Here is a 14,339-nt window from a genome sequence, read left to right on the forward strand (position 1 = left end):
CAAAACGATTTAAGCAAAACGATTTAAAGACGTTGGGACCAAATTCTAAAGAGACATTTAATTACTTTTAATGCCATTTATTTATTTATTTATTATTTTTTAGATGTAATATGAGTTTTATAAAATATAAGAAGAAAGTTTTACATATATATAGCGGATAACGAGTAACAAGCTGTACCACAACCTCTTTTTTGATGTTAAAATTAATTCTTTTAAATAATCTATATATTTTGGAGTCATAACATTACTATGAATGACTTGTTGGACTTTATTGGGTAATTTCATAGCTTCTGGCGCAAAGAAACCGAAAATATTAAATGCAAAGGGTATGAACGTATGTTGATTTTTAATGCACGTTTTCTCATATTTTATCACTTTGCTTGATGCAAGTTTTAAAGTGGCTTGTCCCACATTGAAAACCCCACTCCCTAGACCCATAAGAGGGAAAACCCCTGTTAAATCCATGCATGCATGTTTTCCTCCAGCTCATCCAAATACTAAAACATCAGTTGGTTTAAATATTGATCTTCCTTCCAATGGATTAGTCAAAAAATTCACAAATGCCTCTTTTCTTAACGGAAACCTCAAGGTGCCTAAAATGGTTTATATATCATCAACTAAAACGGAGGTCTTCAATATTTTATGGAATAAACACTATTTTTAATTCTTTAAAAAATTATAGGCAACGTGTAAATATTTTATTTTTCATAGAATAGAACGTAAGTCAATAAGTCAAGATATCTATGAAACCACTTTATTTATAAAGAACGGAGAAAAAAATAAAGGGAAACACAATTTTTTTTTTTTTTTGGGACCGACAAATACCAAGCGGAAGCTCTTCCGCCTATTACAACGGAAGTCCGGGTTCGAACTCCTTTATAGGGCAAACCCTCACCATTCACTACAAGAAACTTTCGATTTAACTACGGAAAAATTCCGTAGCAAAATGATGTAATTTCATAGCTAAACTTAAATAACTACGGAAGTTGCTACGGAATTTACCAATGAGATTTCATAGTAAGATTTCTTGTAGCAAAATGTTTAACTACGAAATTATAGTTCCGTAGCAATTTTGCTATGGTCGTTGCTACGACATTTATTCGTAGCATTTCAACTACAACACACTTCCATCACAATTCCGTAACAATGAATTCTGTAGCAAATTTCGTATCTATTTTGTTCCGTAACAAATTCTGTAGCCATTTGGTCCATAGCAAATTCTGTAGCTAATTATTCTGTAGCAAATTCCGTAGCCATTTGGTCCGAAGCAAATTCCGTAGCCATTTGATCCATAGCAAATTCCGTAGCTAATTGTTTCGTAGCAAATTACGTAGCCATTTGGTCCATAACAAATTCCGTAACTAACTGTTCTGTAGCAATTTCGGTAGCCATTCGTTCCGTAACAAATTCCGTAGCCATCATTCCGTAGCAAATTTCGTAACAATTTTTTTGTAGTCAATTCCATAACAATCGTTCCATACCATTTTTTCTATAAAATTCGGTTATTTAATTTGACTTATTATATCAATTTACAAAAATACAATTAATATAAAACCAAAAATAACAAAGTATTTTTATAGAAACTAAAAAGAAATATTCAATACATCAAAAGATACATATTTCAAAATTAGAAGTCGTTACAAATTTAACGTAAAACATTATTTGATATATAATATTCTATCATTAACTAATAAAATTTGACCTGTTCACTCAATGTGTTAATGACATTCATTGCTTGTGCAAGTTGTTGTTCAAACTTTGCTTGATCAATGCATATTAATGCATCCAGAATAAAGAAAGCCATTATTTTTCTTGCCTTGAGTTGCATCTTTTATGGCCTTTAAAAAAAATAATAATAATTAGTGCTATTGTAATAATATAATAGTAACAATATACAACATCATGGAATATACCAAATCTAGAATTGTTTGAGCTTCTTTTCTTAGGATAGATAAGTTTGCACGTGCCAGCTCAGTCTGATCTGGTCAATCTGAACCCAAAAGTAAAAGTTAGTATTTTAAAGGAATTAGAATCTAAAGAAATCATAGATTTAGAAAGTTGTCACCTTTTCAAGATCCAAATCTCCACTTTCTTGTTCTTCCACTAACAAAGATTGAAGAATAGTAGTAGGAATATCTGGATCCAGTATGTGTTGACAATATTGGAAGTAGCTTAAAAGCAAAGTGTATTGCCTAAATTTTAATCATATTATCAAGACTCATCATCAGACATTATATACCAAAAAAAAAGATTATTGTGAATTTCCAATTGTAACCATAGTTACCTTCTCCTCAATGCTTCTGATGTGTTATGTTTGAGAATTGCCATCATAATGTTATAGAGGATAGAGTGACATGCACCATTTGACATTCGCTTTGTCATAATAACATCAAGACATGTCACAGTATCCGAGTTCAACACACTTGGGTTAATAAACCTCTCATCCCGTAATTTAGCCATGCATGTAATTGAAACCTTTATATTTAAAAAAAAAATCATTTAACAACTCAATAGCAAATTAAAAAATATATATATATATATATATATATATATATGTGAATTTATATTACTTGAGTTATCATTCCTGCCATCTTTAACGAACAATCTGGAGAGCTATAAGCGTTTAAAGATGCATCAAGCAACCTGTTGCCAAAGATAGAAACTGTTTAACAAAAAGATATTATAAAAATATTTCAGGGGTAGAGAGAGAGAGAGAGAGAGAGAGAGAGAGAGAGAGAGAAAGAGAAAAAAGCGCACTGAAATAATATTTATGATCGATTTTCCATTGAGGATAACTTTCTTGATGCTGAAATCTGATAAAGATGACACACATACATAAGATTAGGGTTAAATGCAAATCAATTTTCAATATCATAATTGGGTATTTTTTTAAGAAGAAATTTGAAAGTATATAGCTATTTCTTGCATTTACCTCAACAATTTGTGCTCATCCAGTTAACATATGGAGTTGACTAGCTTGTTCTTCAAGGTTCTTGTTGTGTTTCCATGCCCATCTGAGAAGCTGCTAAACGTTATTTCTTACTTCTTCAACTTCAGCTTCACTCCCAAAAGTACTCAGCTGTGGATTCTCAAAATTGCACTTCGAAGAGCAAAATAAGCCACAAAATCAATTAGCGTAAGAATGGTAATATGGTCCAAGAAAATTTAATGATGCAAAATTATATAATACCTACCAAAGGGTGTCACGAAATGCATTTAGGTCAATCAATTGATCCCCTCGTTCAGAGTAGTAATACACACCTCCCTTTTCATAAGTTGATGGATTCCCAAGTATATCATCAACCTACAAAAAAGATTTTCTTCAACAAATCAACAATGACTTTTATTTATATTTCCTTTCTTTCTACCAACAAGTCAACAATGTCACAAAAAAATCATGCTAAAAATTCTTCTATTTTTTTTAATAATTAATATAACATCTTCATTATGTTACGTCCAGACATTTTATATAATTTAGCTTACTTAATTTGTTTGTTTCATAATAAATAGTACCATAAACAAACCATTGTGCAAAATGAAAGATTGTCCAAAATGAAAATAAACGTGTTACAATTGTGGGTAATTACGCATTTCTTATTTGTGTGAAATTCCATTAAGTTATGCAACAACGATCTAATGATAATACATATCATATTTTCAACCAATTTATATTTTCGATGTGTTATATTAGAATGAATGAGAATCTTGTACTTAACAAAACTGGATCAATTCAGGATCAAATCCAAAACTGATAGATACAACAATCTTTGTGATTCAATGGTTAAGAGAAATGTTAGGTGCTTAAGTTTTATTCAGACATTTTATCAAACACCTATCATGCATTGGTATTAGGTATGCCATTTTATGCAAAGAAACTACAATCGGCCATTTATATGTAAAAAGAACAACTATAAAGATTCAACACATATAATTATTATTAACATGCTTGAGTTTTTGTTCTTTGTCTATGACAACCATCAAGAAAGCTTCGACATATGCTTACATTTGGTGGAAAAGGCATCCTTGAAATAAACTTTTTTGCTTCTTTTAGGTCGCCATATCTAACCATCAAGCCCACAACAACAAGAAAGGAAACCAACAGAAGCTATTGAAGACACTACATCCAATAGAAAAAGAAAAACCCTGATCTCGACCTCTAAAGACGAAAGTTGTATAATAAATTTGATGTCTGATTATTAACTGATTCTACCTAGACTATTCAGACAAGGAGCTTAAGACATTTCATTTATACTCATTAGCAATGGATCAAAAAAACGAGAGATATCAGTCGACACTCAAGTTTGTTTAGGAATGTAATTGTTAAATGAAATCTATTAAATCATGTCAGATTGGCAATCACTGCATCAAAATCCATAATTCGCATCAAATGCAATAAACTCGATCAAACAAATTCATCAATAAAAAATTTACCAGTTGACGATCGAGATCAATATCCTTCAAGTCATTGGATGATAAAGAGAAAATGGAGCAAAAAGAAGAGAGAAGAATGTTACCAGTTGACGATCGAGAAAAATCTACTAGTTGACAGAGCAGGAATCGAACATTAAAGCAAATGAGAGTGAGAGGAGCTTCGATCGATAATGGCGTAAGTGATATGAGGAATGAGGAATGTGATCGGCGATTGACAAATCAGAATGTTGTGAGTAGCAACGACTCGCGTGATAATGGCTAAGCAACAACGGCGGCAGGTTGAGAGAGGGAGAGATGCAATCTTTTGAACGTGATACCTCTAATTTGGGGTTGGGGAAGAAGTAGATTTGTGTAGATTTACTAATTTGCCCTTAAGGCCATGAGATCCGGGGGGCTTTACTACCGTCAAAACAAATATTCACATCACAGGCAAATTTGGTGTCCAACTTTGTTATTTTTCTTTTCAATTTAGAGGTAATTTTATATAACACCGCTTTAAGTTATATATTATTTACATATATCACCTTTTCCATTTATATATTATTTACATATAACCTCTTTCGATTTCTTTATTTCCAATATATATCCTTACTAATTATATTATATTAACTTAATTTTATAAAAAATATATAACAATATACAAAACAAATTACACAATTAATGTAATGGGAAAAAAAATTAAAAAAGTATTATTTTTATTTTTATTAATGTGTTTTTTGCTAATGTTTTATTGTGTTTTTTTAAATATAATGTAAAAATAAATAAATAAATAAATAAAAATAAAAAAACAATGTGCAGTGATAACCATTTCCAAAGATTAGTAAACATATAAGTGGATGGATGTGGCGTATAGGTGACATCATTTTTCTAGTGAATATACCCTTTGGCCTAATAAACATTCAAACAAATGTGGAGTAATATATTTTGCTACGGAAACATATTTCGTAACTACTTAACTACGGAATTTTTCGTAGCCAAATACTTATGAATTTTGATTTCGTAGCTATTTTGCAAATTCACCTTTTTGTAACAAATTTCATAATAGATTAACTACAAAATTTTATTTTGTAGCAAATTTTCCTAGCAAAATAGCTACGGATCTTAATTCCATAGCTAACTAGCTACGAATTTTTATTTTGTAGCCAACTAGCTACATACATGGATTTTGTAACAAGTTTCATAGAGAACTAGCTACAACCAAAAAACTTGTAGCATTATTTGTAGTAAACTAGCTACGGATTTTAATTACGTAGCAACTATTCAAGATTTAGCTACGGAATGCAATTCCGTAGCCATTTCGGTAGCAAATTAGTTACAATCAACCATTTTGTAACATATTCCGTAGTAAAATAACTATGAATTTAGATTTCGTAACAACTTTACGTAGTTATTTAAGATTTAGCTACATAATGCAATTCCGTAACCATTTATGTAGCATAATAGCTACGACAAGTCGTTTCGTAGCATATTCCGTAGTAAAATAGCAACGAATTTTGATTCCATAGTAACTTTCCGTAACTATTTAGGATTTTTCTTGTAGTGATTTTTAATGGGATTCCAAAGGAAAATTCTCCATGAGTGGCCACAAATTGGAGTCAAACTCCTCACCTTGCCTCTCAATGGTTATAAACTCAACACCTCTTTCCCGGCTTCATTGGTCACAATTATATAAACAAGAATTTAACTCTTAATCATAGTGGACCAATAACCCTTTTAGCTTCAAATTTGTCTCCGGACTATTTCTTAATTAATATATAATATATTAAAGAAATGAATCTAGGAATAGTAAATTTGGAAGTTTTTTTTTGGCAACTTTGCTCCTTATTATTTAGTCATTTTGATACTTTTGGTCTTTGTAATTAATATTTTAACATTTTTTAGGAACCTTTTAATATTCAAGTTTGGCCACAAAATTTTAACGGTTTGACATTTTTGATCATTTTCTAAAAAGTTGTTAATTCCTACCCTTTTAATTTTTTAGTCATTTTGACACTTCTGATCATGCAGTCAAAACTTTTATATTTTTTAATAAAAACATGAAAAAAACGATCTGAAGCAAAACCCAAACTTTTCATCCTTCCATTTTCTACGTATGTTACGCGGGATAACGTTTCTTGTTAGTAACAATTTTCTTGATATAAATTTTGTTCAACATTGTTGGCTGGTTGGTGGTCCTAGCTAGCTACGCTAAGATAACCAGTTGTCATACGCTGTTTGGATTGCAAGTTTTCAAAGCCATGAACCTTTAATCATATCATAAGCGAAAGAAACTTTACTTTGATTAATTTTTTTTATACATGAGATATATATTAGATTAGTTTGTAATCATAACGCCTCTCTCTCTCTCTCTTTTTCTCTCTCTCTCTCTCTCTCTCTCTCTCTCTCTCTCTCTCTCTCTCTCTCTCTCTCTCTCTCTCTCTCTCGATGTATATGTATGTAGTTAAGTATATTTCGTGATATCTGACACAGATGATAGCTGGGGTATCAAACCAGGAGGATGTGTGGTGAGCAAGATGGAGAAGCAGGGCACGTGTATTACTAACTCACCATCGCATCATCACGAAAATGTCGAACGCAGAGTTCAAGGTTCTGGAAATGAGTTGGTGCTTCATGTGCCCATCTTCCCCATCTTGACCACCACACCTTAATTTACTTCAGATGCTACAGTTTCATCAATGCTGTCAATAAATCACAACTACCCTAGCGATATCATGCTTTAATTCTCCAGGTGACAAGTTTATACTCCGAAAAAAGAAAAACGAAAAACTTGATAAAAAACTGTTCCTTGTTATTGATCCTATATCTTTGTAGAAACTTTTATGTGGGATTCTCCTTTTAATCGTCAAACTTTGAAAAAGAAACGTAGAACATATTAGTTGATCGCCGGGATTTGTGTTTTAAACAAATCCGCAGTCAAAAAAGGTATTTTGAAAAAAAAAACGTAGAACATATTAGTTCATGTAACCCTAGCTAGTTTGTTGCTAGTGTCTTGGATTTTCGTTATCAGCGATCTATATAACCTAACGTGATAATTTGTTTGGCTTGAAAACCGATGGCAATTCAATAAATTTCTATCTGTTTTGATTAAGTGTTGTGTTCAGATGTCAATTCAATAAATTTCTATCTGTTTTGATTAAGTGTTGTGTTCAGATGTATCAATATACAATTGTTACAAATAATATGCACTCATAGATTATTAGGTACGTATATCTTGTAGGTTATAATTTATTTTAAAACAGTCTTTAAATAGGTTTATGTGCGCCTACAGGATGAAGCATGGCAAGAAAAGGGCCAACATTTGCAACGAAATCATCCATACATTCTGTTGGTTACATAAAAAAATGTCAATTCAATTTTTTAAAGAGTGAATATGTTGTTTTTATCCATTTTATTACTTTTAGCAGTCTTTAAGGGTTGAGTGAGTAGAGCTCGAAAATGCACATGTGGAGCATATGTGGTACTGCAAACACCGCCCCTTGGGTGTGGCATGACATGCAAAATAGCTAAGCAACTCGGCACCCGTCCGCTTACCGAGTCTCCCACTTCTATTTTCACAACACTCTCGTCTCATTTTCTGACTCCCTCTTCATCCCTTCTCCAATCAACTTTCATGAAAAACTGACAAGCCGAAATGGAGATCGGTAAGGACAACACCACTACCCCTTATTTATATTTTCCATCTCTCTCAAATCTTTTATTTATGCAATGGGTAAAGTCAATGTATGTTCACTAGAAAAATAATGTCATCTATGCGCCACATCATCTCTACTATATGTTAACTAGCCCTTTGAAATGATTATCACTTCATATTATTTATCTTTTTTTTTTTAAAATGACATTATATTAAATAAAAAAAATTATTAAACATAGATAAATATTTTGCAAATAAAAAAAACATTAACTTAAATAAAAATAATATTTTTAAAATTCAACATACATTGTACTAATAAAAAAGTAACATTAATAAAACATTGAAATTAATAAAAAAATATATTACTCGTCTTCATCGTTGTCCTCAACGTCAGCGTCGTTCTCATTGTCCGCGTCCTCATCCTCCTCGTTGTCATTATTATTGTGTTCTTCAAATTGTCATTATTATATGTGCTCAGTCAAAATGACTTAGATTGTGATGCGTTTTACTGTTTTATATTTCCAAAAGCCTTATAAAGTATGATAAGCTACCAACTTGTATTAATGTAGGTGGATTGAATATATCTTTTGGAGTATATATATATAAATAGACCTATCATCTTCTTCTATTATCAAGTTATGGGAAATAACACTCACTTTCATCACCTTCATAAATTTTGCCATATCATATTCTCGTGTTGGATGTTTGATTATGTGACAATTCTATTTGAGGATTCCAAATAACCACTCCACTTCCTTTATTGCAGATTCATGCGCTTACTTGAACAATTTTCTTTTTTCATCGGTCGGATATAAGTATGACTTGGCAAATATAATATACTTTGGATATATAAGATCACCATAGTAAATAACAGAGATACTCCAAGCACATTCAGGTTGTTGTTTGACCCCACCATACCAAAAAAACATGTCAAAACCGTAGGTCATGTTAAACAACTGCTTCTAGTATAACAGTTGACACGTCATGATCACCTTGCGTGAATTGCCCTAGCCATAAGGTTGGGCTATTTCCCACACCTAATGTGTACAATCAAGGCTACGAAGAACTTCTAGAAATCAGTTTTTAGCTTGATGTGCGGCAAACAACTGTTCGACATCACTTCTAGTTGGATTTCGCAAGTATATGTCATCGTAAAGATCTTTAACATACTCACAAAAAAATATGTGCATTCTCGATCGGTCCTCACAGACATCTTCAAATATTCATATGAAGCGTGTGAGGCTATGTTCTATGCCAAATATTTAAGAGTTGTTGTGCATTTTTGAAATGCAGTAAAACCATGTTTACCTCTAGCATCTCATCTGAATTGAAAAACTCATAAATGTTTCCCAAATCTCTCACAATACGTACGAATAATTTTCTACTAATACGGAAACCATCTTCGAATTTTGATAGGTTGTATAATCTATCACTGGGAAAGTAATCACGTAGCAAAAGTTCGTTTTACGTACAATGTCGTGTGTCGTGGAAAACAACGTATGCATAATCAACTCATCATTAAAAGAATTATCTTCATCGGATGAAGAAGAAGAACTGGCACCGGAAAAGTTATGCATATTGTTAAGTGTATTTGTTGTGAGATATTTGATGTGTATTATGCGTTTGTATATATAGGTAAAGTTTTAATTTAAAAAACCATTTATATTCACTACAAGAATAAGTATCTATAGTGACAAAACTTAAAGGGACGACAAAGGTCGTCGCTATAGGAGGAGCTATGGGGACGACTTGTCGTTCCAACAGGGTTGACCAATTTATTTTTGACCTTGAGATTTGTAGACGACATGGCAGGTCTCAACTGGTTAGGCGGGAGATTTCCCGGGTTCCTAAAAATTTACAGGGACGATAGGTTGTCTCAACTAAAACAAAATAATTTAATACTTTTTTAAAGCTACAACTCTCTATAGATCAGAAAGCTAGGTCTCATCCATTTTTCATAATTTCATACCATTCACCCCTTTCTATTTATTGAATGACCCTTACTTGAGGCCGACCACCACCACAACAATGTTTGCCGGTTCCTATGACGCCGCCGACCTCGTCTACGACCACCGCCTGCGACTTGCGACGAGATGTCTTCGGGAGGAGAATTTGAGTTCCATGTGTTGATTTTGACTTCCTCATTTGGGCTTGGTGTTGATTCTGGCGACCTGCAAAGATTTTGGCACCTGGTTCCCTCAACTTCTTCAATTCCCCTAAGAAGCTTAAAGCTAAAATTAGTAAGATCATCTTAGAATCATGTTATTCAATTCATATTAAATTTTCAATGTTTGCTAATATTATTATAAATGATTGTTGTTTTTAAGGAGTTGAGGAGATCTTTGCCATTAGTGCTCCTAGTGAAGGTGATGGGGAAGGGGATAATGCCATTCGCAGTAGGTGAATGTCTAGTAGTTCAAGCAGTTCTAGTAATCATTTTGATTATTATCAAGTGGTAAGTATTTATATGGATGATTCTTAAGTCATAATCAACTTGGTTGCTAATATTTCAGCAGTTTTCTAATATATATATATATATATATATATATATATATATATATATATATATATATATATATTGATGTTGTTGATATGCAGACAACAGATTCAGATAGTGATAATTCATCTGAATATGGATCTGAATGCATGTAGGTCATTCACCTACAAGTTGCTCCCATTTACACTTCATTGAAACCATGGGTACATAGTATTAGTAAAAACTATATTGCTCAAACCTACCTCTCCACACTGTTTTTTATGTAAAAAAAATGTTTTTTCACAATTTCGTCCTTAGTACCCCGCTCATTATTTTTTTAGTAAAAAAAAATTCGATTTTCACAGTTTAGGACAAAACTGCCCCTGCATTCGGTTTTTATAGTAAAAAAAAATTTTGGATTATCAAAGTTTTGGACCAAATTGCCCCTCCCTACTGTTTTTATAATAAAAATAATCGATTTTTATGGTTTTGGTCTAAACTACACAACACACTGTTTTTAGTAAAAAAAGAAATTGTTTTTTCACAGTTTTGGTCCAAAGTATCCCTGCTCACTATTTTTTTAGTACAAAGAATTCTATTTTCACAGGTTAGGACTTGTCATTTGGGTTTGAACTAAGAGCATGTGGATTAATGTGATGCTTCATCTCAATGCATTTCAATGGTAATGTAGACATCTAAACAACCCCCAATTAATGTTATTTTAGTAGAATTAATTCGATGGCTAAATTTTGTTTTTCTCAGTTTTTGAACCAAGTCAAAACAGAGGCATGCAAAAGGTGCAACAAAATTATGTTACCCTAAATGTAAAAGTCTAAAAAAATCCATGTTTCACATAATGATAAACTACCCCTATATTGATAATCTTTTGTTACATCTTTTTCTATGTGATTCATTCATGCTTCCAAGTATGACAAAATGATAAACTATCCCTAGTGATATTTGAAAAAAAGTTAAACGTCCTTGATATTTTTTTAATAAACCCGTTAATTGGATGGTATTTTTTCAATGGGCAAAACTTCGATGGTATTTTCCCATTGTAGGTCTATTAAAAATTAGGAATTATTATTCTTATTATTATTTATATAGTTTGAACTTTGAACTGGTGTATTCAATTAGATTTCCTCAAGCTTGTATTTGGACAAATAAGTGATCATACAAGAGGTGCTGGAAAAAAGTGAAAAATGTAGCAAGTGTTTGTATCTCAAAAGCCAAATTCCCAAACCATGGCAGTTTTAATGTAAATGAAGAAGCTGAAAGCGGTGACTAGAAAAATATTTATAATGAAATTGATTAACTAATAGATTGATTGTGTTGTATAAAACATTTAAACAGTTTCAAATTATGCTAGTTTGTTTTTGGTAACGATTGTGTAAGATATTTTTAAGCTTTTGATTGTATGATGTTGAAATGTTTTTTAGTTAAATTTACTATTTGTTGGATTTTATGTAACAATCCCGGGAAATTAATTAAATAATAGGGACTGGATGTAAATTGTGTACAAACACTTATGGGGACGATAAGTTGTCTCTTTAGGTGAACCTGTGGGGAAGACAGGTCGTCACTATAGGGTACCTATGGGGACGACATGTTGTCTCTTTAGGCGTACCTATTGCGGCGAAGGCTATGTTGACGACAAAATGAGCTAAAGTGACAGAGGTAAAGCAACGAGGCCTATGGTGATGACATGTCGTCCCTAGCATCTATAGCAACGACTTTGCACCCTAAAGTGACGATCTTTGTTGTTCCTATAGGTCTTTATTCTTGTAGTGTTTATTGATGCTAAAACGGTCCCAAAATAAATCCCTAAATGGTCAAAAATCGAATAACCAATCAGGTAGCATGTGAACATCCGTGACCAACATCAATCCGCGTCACATTTACTCTTACCGGGGGCAGTGTTCCTGCGTTAAGAACCCCTCCACCTAGATCCTTATGTGTGAATCCCCCCCCCCCCCCCCATACCCGATGACCTTAGTTTTTGTAATAAGTGCACAAAGCCACAAATGACACTTCTTTTTTTAGAATCCTATAATAGCATCTATAATAATGTGCAGTGTAATCTTAGAGTTGAATCATGTAAATAATTTATTTGAAATTTAATATGTTAAACTCTATCATAATAGATGTTACATTGAGGCTGGATAAATATTGAGTTTAGAGGTTATTCAACTATCAATAAGTAAAAATAACTTTTTTAAGTTTAAAATAAAATTTTTATTGAACTTTTGTAGAGTCTACTGTATTTTAAGACAAAAATAATTGAATTGTAGAAAATATAAAATTATAATGTGACACTTCATTAATTTTATAGAGTTTAATATATTGTGGATGTCACTGGAAAGTGGATTTTAAGAACACAAGAATAATAATGGATTTTAAAACACATGAATAATAAAACTATTTTGACTATATCTTATCCATTAGTTCTAAACCATTTATCGAAGTGATTATTGAAATTAAACAAAAGAACAAATTTGCTTTTCACACAGATGATATTTCTTGTTTATAGACATTGGAAACCCAAAATGGCTATTTACCTCTCTAGACTTAGGTGTTGTTTGTTTTTTGAAAAAAAACCTCTTTACGCCTCTTATTGATGCGCGACGGAGCACATGCGCATCACTTTTCATGTCATAAAATTCAACGCAATTTTTTCGATTTAAAACATTAAGTATTTATCTAAATCACAACTATAAGCTCTTAAAACATTTATCAAAGTATCATTAAAATTTATCAAGTACAAAAGTCCCCCATTGATGTGATTCAATCGAGTCGTGCCCCTCCTTTAATATAAGAAAACCCGAAACACGCAAACTACAATCATAAGCAAAAATCTTAGTGAGTTCCCCAAAGTACCGCATACATCACATCATAGAATAAACATATATGTATTATCAGCAACCCTGGGGACTACCAATAGTCCCAGTGGGCTAACAACATGCCTTATGGGTTATCAGCAACCCTGAAGACTATCAATAGTTTCAATGGGCTAACATAACGTCTTGTGGGTTATCAGCAAATCCAGAGACTATCAACAGTCTTAGTAGGCTAACAGCATGCCCGTTGGGTTATCAGTAACCCTAGAGACTATATGCAGTCTCGGACACATATAAACAACATCACACAACAATAACAACTAGACCCGACATGTCATCACAACTATAAATATCCTACCACACAGGCTCATATAAAATTCAAAAGTCACAAAAACAGCTAGTTCCCTACATATATAATTTAATGAGTCGACGTTGATGCCTTCGACTCACGAGCAGTAGGAGAAGATTCACCTGGAATTGCTGAAACAATCAGATAAATGCTTAAACTGCTGATCCGGGAAACCTCCGCACTAAATATTGTCAGGCAATATCCTTATTAGTAATCAGGCAATAAACCAAAACCGGGCCCTACCTAAAGACACCCAAAATCCTACAATAGACAAAAATCCTAAACTAGAGACCCAATAACACCAAAAACCAAAATAGTCTGAATATGGACCAAACCAAAAAGTCAACCAAAGTCAACGACTATCAACAATCTGAGTACCCCCCCCCCCCTTCATACTCGATCAATGCCCAACGTATGCCACCTTTGGGATATACGCGCTACATACGACATGGGTATGCCGAACGTACTCCACAACAACCGAAACTCATCATTAAGGACTTAAATGGTTAATCCACTAAGTCCACTTCTCAGATCTGATCCCCAATAACTTCTTAACCCATAAACTCAAATACTTTAAGCCTTTCATGGATGGAAAGAGATTAAACCTTGATACTC

At 32.6% G+C, this 14,339-nt stretch overlaps 1 protein-coding gene across 3 annotated transcripts; it reads right to left on the reverse strand.

Annotated features, from left to right (window-relative positions):
* Positions 1–1,549: 1,549 nt before the first annotated feature.
* LOC145008427 (nuclear pore complex protein NUP205-like) lies at positions 1,550–4,790 on the reverse strand. 3 transcript variants are annotated; one of them, XM_078967048.1, is made up of 9 exons: positions 4,515–4,790; positions 3,195–3,304; positions 2,933–3,100; positions 2,758–2,813; positions 2,571–2,643; positions 2,285–2,475; positions 2,066–2,192; positions 1,914–1,990; positions 1,550–1,838 (listed from the first exon to the last, which is right to left on the reverse strand). In XM_078967048.1, exons 5-8 carry the CDS (start codon positions 2,589–2,591, stop codon positions 1,943–1,945), a joined length of 387 nt encoding a protein of 128 aa, XP_078823174.1. In that variant the 5' UTR covers positions 2,592–2,643; positions 2,758–2,813; positions 2,933–3,100; positions 3,195–3,304; positions 4,515–4,790; the 3' UTR covers positions 1,550–1,838; positions 1,914–1,942. The 3 variants fall into 3 exon arrangements, with proteins under 3 accessions (XP_078823174.1, XP_078823176.1, XP_078823175.1); XM_078967050.1 differs by lacking the exon at positions 4,515–4,790 and adding an exon at positions 4,432–4,464; XM_078967049.1 differs by lacking the exon at positions 4,515–4,790 and adding an exon at positions 4,004–4,362.
* Between the last annotated feature and the right edge of the window lie 9,549 nt (positions 4,791–14,339).

Source organism: Lactuca saligna, chromosome 8 (genome assembly GCF_052625555.1).
Source record: "Lactuca saligna cultivar CGN05327 chromosome 8, ASM5262555v1, whole genome shotgun sequence".
NCBI classification, from domain to species: domain Eukaryota; kingdom Viridiplantae; phylum Streptophyta; class Magnoliopsida; order Asterales; family Asteraceae; genus Lactuca; species Lactuca saligna.